We start from the raw sequence: 4268 nt of genomic DNA, 5'->3' as shown, positions 1-4268 counted from the left end.
TCACCGACGGGTTGCGCGGGCCGACGTCAGCGGCCTTGGTGTAGATGCCCCGCACAATTGCACGAACAGCGCCACGACCGACGAGCCAAACCCGACCATGAGCATGGGGATTTCCGTGACACTCATGACGGGCGTGAGCGCGGCGTGCAGCAGCATGTGTTGAATGCTCACACCTGCCACGAACAACGTGATATCGAGGACGGCGGAAAACGAGCCACCGCGGAAGCAGTTGAGCAGCGCTTCACCGTACGAACGATGCGCGGGCGCTTTTCTCCATCAAGGTGTGCCTTCGTTGGGCATCAGTGTAAATTGAATGGGAATTATTATAAAGATTGCATGCAGTACTGTATTTGACTATTATGAGCCGTACTTTTGTACATTATTTTAGATTATAATACTCTTCCGGATAGCATAGGTCTGGAGGGTGATATCTTGACGAAAAAGTCCTAACTTTATGATAGGGATTTTCGGGGCTGAACTTATGTTTGGACTTATTGAGACCACTATAAAACCAACGGGTGGGAGTATAAGTCCAAAATTGATCCTTTCGAAACAACGACTGGCAAGGTATTTCTGCCCTACAGTACTATGCCAACATCATTTCACAACTAAAACTGCTCTACGTCACATACGTCGAAGCCTGCCCTGGAGATGGGCGGTACAAGCGTAACTTGCGCGTCAGCAGTTACACATTTGACCAAATTCCTTTTGGATGCCCTTGGCTTCTTCGCTGTTGGGCTGCCTTTGGCAGCCACTTCTAATTGCCCAAGCTCCGTCATTATGAGTGATTGGCCATGAAACACCAGTACTATCCGGGCATATTTTACACTGACCACTTATTATTTTACCGGATTCCTTCAACCAGCACCAACTTTTTCTCACCCAAAAAGTCGTCGAAAAAAATCAGGTGGATTTTACTTCAACCAGACCCTAAGGGTTATCTGTATAAATCAGACCTTTAAGTCTGACGAGCGGAGGTGCTCTTACGTAGCTCACTCCTAGTTTTTCTCTCCAACGAACATATCACCAAGTGCGTATTTCACGGAGGCGGCACTTCTCTATTCAGTTGTTTATTTTGGCGAAACAGCACACATTCATTGTTAACGCGAAACACTTTCGGTATCCATACAGGGACGCTAGCCCATGGGTACGGTACAACGAAGAAACAACGAGGTGATTAGCATGACGTGGCGCTGTCCTGAGTCAACTCGACAACGTACGCAATCGAGAGCTTGGTGAAATCGGCCATGTGGTTGAAATCGATGGTGTCGATCGTGTCGTTTTGGGAGTGCATGTATGGGTTCAAGTCCTTCAACTCGGTTTCAAACGGATACGTCGAAGGGTACCCCGACGCGTTCCACGAGAAATGGTCAGAGCAGCCGTAGCCGCACGCTGAGTGGTTCACGGGGAGGCCCAAGTAGGTTGCGATGAGCGTCTCCACGAAGGTGTTGAGGTTCTTGTTGGTGAAGTCGGAGATAAAATTCACGACGGGTCTCGTGCCTGGGGCGACGTACCCCGTCATGTCCTGCTGCATCTGGGCGAGCACGGCTGTGCTGGCGTTCGCATACTCTGCCACCACTGCCAAGGACCCAAACTTGCCGACTTCTTCGGCGGCGTACCAGTGGAACTCCACGGGCCGAATGGGGGTCCACTCAGGGGTCGCCAGCAAGTACTTGAGCGACTCCAAGATGGTCACGGTTCCCGACCCGTCGTCGTCGGCCCCGGGGGCGTTCTTGCGTTTCACAATGTCCCTTCGGTCTTTCCGGTTGATGGAGTCTTGGTGCGCACTCAAAATGACAATGTCGTCCTTGACAATAGTAGTAGGCTCGACACGGGCAAGCACAGAGTACTGTCCTCACGGGTGGGTGAACTGTCGCACGTTAACTTTGACGTCGGGGTTAGTAACCACCGTGGCAGCCAACTCGGTCACTTGGCCGTAGATCCACCCGCACGACTGCGCGCCTTCGGTCGAGTTGTAAAGGCGGTTTGCAAACTTGTTCACAAACCTCTCCAGGGACTGCTTCTAGTCGGCGGTTTGAATCTTGGCGGCGACCCCACGCACGAGCTTGGGGTATGTGGCCACGATCGGGTACGGGGTTGCTTCTTGGAGGGCACGTCCTTGGAGGGTGCTTTTCTGGGCCTGGCGAGCCGCCCCCAACTCGAGCACGCGGGTCCACTCGCCGTCGGTGTCGTCCAAGAACCCGATGTCACGGAGGGCTAAGTCCGCCACTTGGGCATCGGTCATCCACTCGGAGTGGTCGGCTGAGAGCCGAATGAGGCGCTTGCCGTCATGTTCGCTGGAGGCAAAAGCGACGGCAGCGTCGGCAGCGAAGAGGAGGGCGAACTTCATGGTACGAACGTAATAAAATGAAAATGACAACAGATACCAAGTTGACACGGTTGTTTGAGGAACTACGTACTTGTAGTGGTTTGCGACAGGAACCCGCGTTGGAAATGATAGGGACCCACGTTGGAAAAGCAGAAAAATTCACTCATTAAAAGAGTTCCACTGTTGTTTTGAACCGAAATGCTGTTTCAAATGAGGGAATTATCACATCCTGATACACTTTTTAGCCCGTAGCCCTAGAACCTACCCCTCATTGAGCGCATATGATGCTAACGTAAATCAATTGCATCACTAAGATGCATTTAACTCCAAGTACGACGTGAGGCGGTCTCATATTGTGTGTTATTACGGGGACTGGTGTGCAGTGTTTTCTGAAAATAGTAACAGTGGTACTCATTTACTTTTAATGCGGGAATTCTACCTGACATGCACACATGTACTGTTAACCCTTTTCTGGAATGAGCTGTGTTGGTTTACAGAATTTGACTATTAAATACTTCGAAGTAATACCAGTACGAACAAATGAAATGAAAATGGGTAACGTCTCAGGGAATTACTGGGTGCTTGGGATACTGTATCCTGGATTCATCCACCAGTCATTAACTACTAGTACTTAAAAGGAACATTACTGTCCAACACAATCAAACGGATACCACGCCCTTACTACTAGGGCTTACTGATAGAGATAGAGTCCGAACCAATCAGCAGCCACATTGCATGTCAGAATCGAAGGTCGAAAGTTGAGATGACGACCTCGAAGTACTATTTATTACTAACGTGAGTACATTAAAGCAGTTCCACTGTTGTTTTTCTCAGAAAACATTGCAATATGAGTGTTTATATGGAACTTTGTGTACTCGGACCACCTCACCTCTAACTGTATTAAGTGCATCTTAATGGTTAGCGATAGCGACATAACCACTGAGATGCGATGCAGTTTACCCAGGGGATTTAGCATTGTATGTACTCACCGGGGGTAGGACGGAGTCCCAGGTTACAGGGCTACGAACGAAAAGGAGTATCCGGATGCGGTAACTCCCTCATTGAAACAGTATTTCGGGTCAAAACAACAGTGGGACTGCTTTAATGAGGGAATTATTCGGTACTAAGTGCATATCAGGTTAGTGATAGCTAGCCACTGATAGTGATAGCTAACCTGGTGGACGAATCCAGGATGTGTATCCCAAGCACCCAGGAATTCCCTGCGGTTTTATCGCTTCACTTGTTCTTATTATGGCAAATGCAGTGTATCAACACATAGTTAACTGTACTAGTACTATAAATAAGCGCATGTCAGGTAAATTCCCTCATCATAACAGTAGCACTATTGTTTTTCTCAGAAAACACTGCAATTTGCGTGTTTACATGGGACTTACTACTATTCTCTGGTCTCCTCACCACTTACTACGGGTTAAGTGTATCTCAGTGGTTAGCGATATCTAACCACTTGTGATGCAATTGATTTAGCAGTATACGTGCACATCAGGGGTAGAACGCAGTCCCTGGTAACAGGGTTACGATCTAAAAATTGTATCAGATTACGATAATTCCGTCATTCAAGCAGTGTTTCGGGTCAGAACAACAAGAGAACGTTTTAAACAGGGAATTATTCTGCATTTCAGTTGTTAGGTATCGTAAACCAATACAGTAGTTCCCCAAATAGCCGTGTCAACTTCGTATGCGTTGTCATTTCCGATTTACTCACGTTCGTGCGATGAAGTTTACCCTCCTCTCCGCCGCTGGAACGAGACGGGGTACCCCTCGTCGTATCCGTTTGAAACCGAGTTGAAGGACTTGAACCCGTACTTCCACTCCCAAAACGACACCATCGACACCATCGATTTCAACCACATGGCCGATTTTACCAAGCTCTCGATTGCGTACGTTGTCGAGCTGACTCAGGACAGCGCCACGGCATGCT

The 4268-nt window shown here is 48.6% G+C and overlaps 1 protein-coding gene across 1 annotated transcript; it reads right to left on the bottom strand.

The window, feature by feature from the left end:
* Positions 1 to 1177: 1177 nt before the first annotated feature.
* On the bottom strand, positions 1178 to 2350 carry H257_11124 (hypothetical protein; the record flags this gene model as incomplete). Its single annotated transcript, XM_009837962.1, has 3 exons — positions 1178 to 1849; positions 1880 to 2023; positions 2063 to 2350. The coding sequence occupies 3 exons, from the start codon at positions 2348 to 2350 to the stop codon at positions 1178 to 1180; spliced, it is 1104 nt and encodes a 367-aa protein (XP_009836264.1).
* Between the last annotated feature and the right edge of the window lie 1918 nt (positions 2351 to 4268).

Source organism: Aphanomyces astaci (genome assembly GCF_000520075.1).
Source record: "Aphanomyces astaci strain APO3 unplaced genomic scaffold supercont1.32, whole genome shotgun sequence".
In the NCBI taxonomy this organism is placed as follows: Eukaryota; Oomycota; class Saprolegniomycetes; order Saprolegniales; family Verrucalvaceae; genus Aphanomyces; species Aphanomyces astaci.
This window is presented reverse-complemented; position numbering and strand designations above follow the sequence as displayed.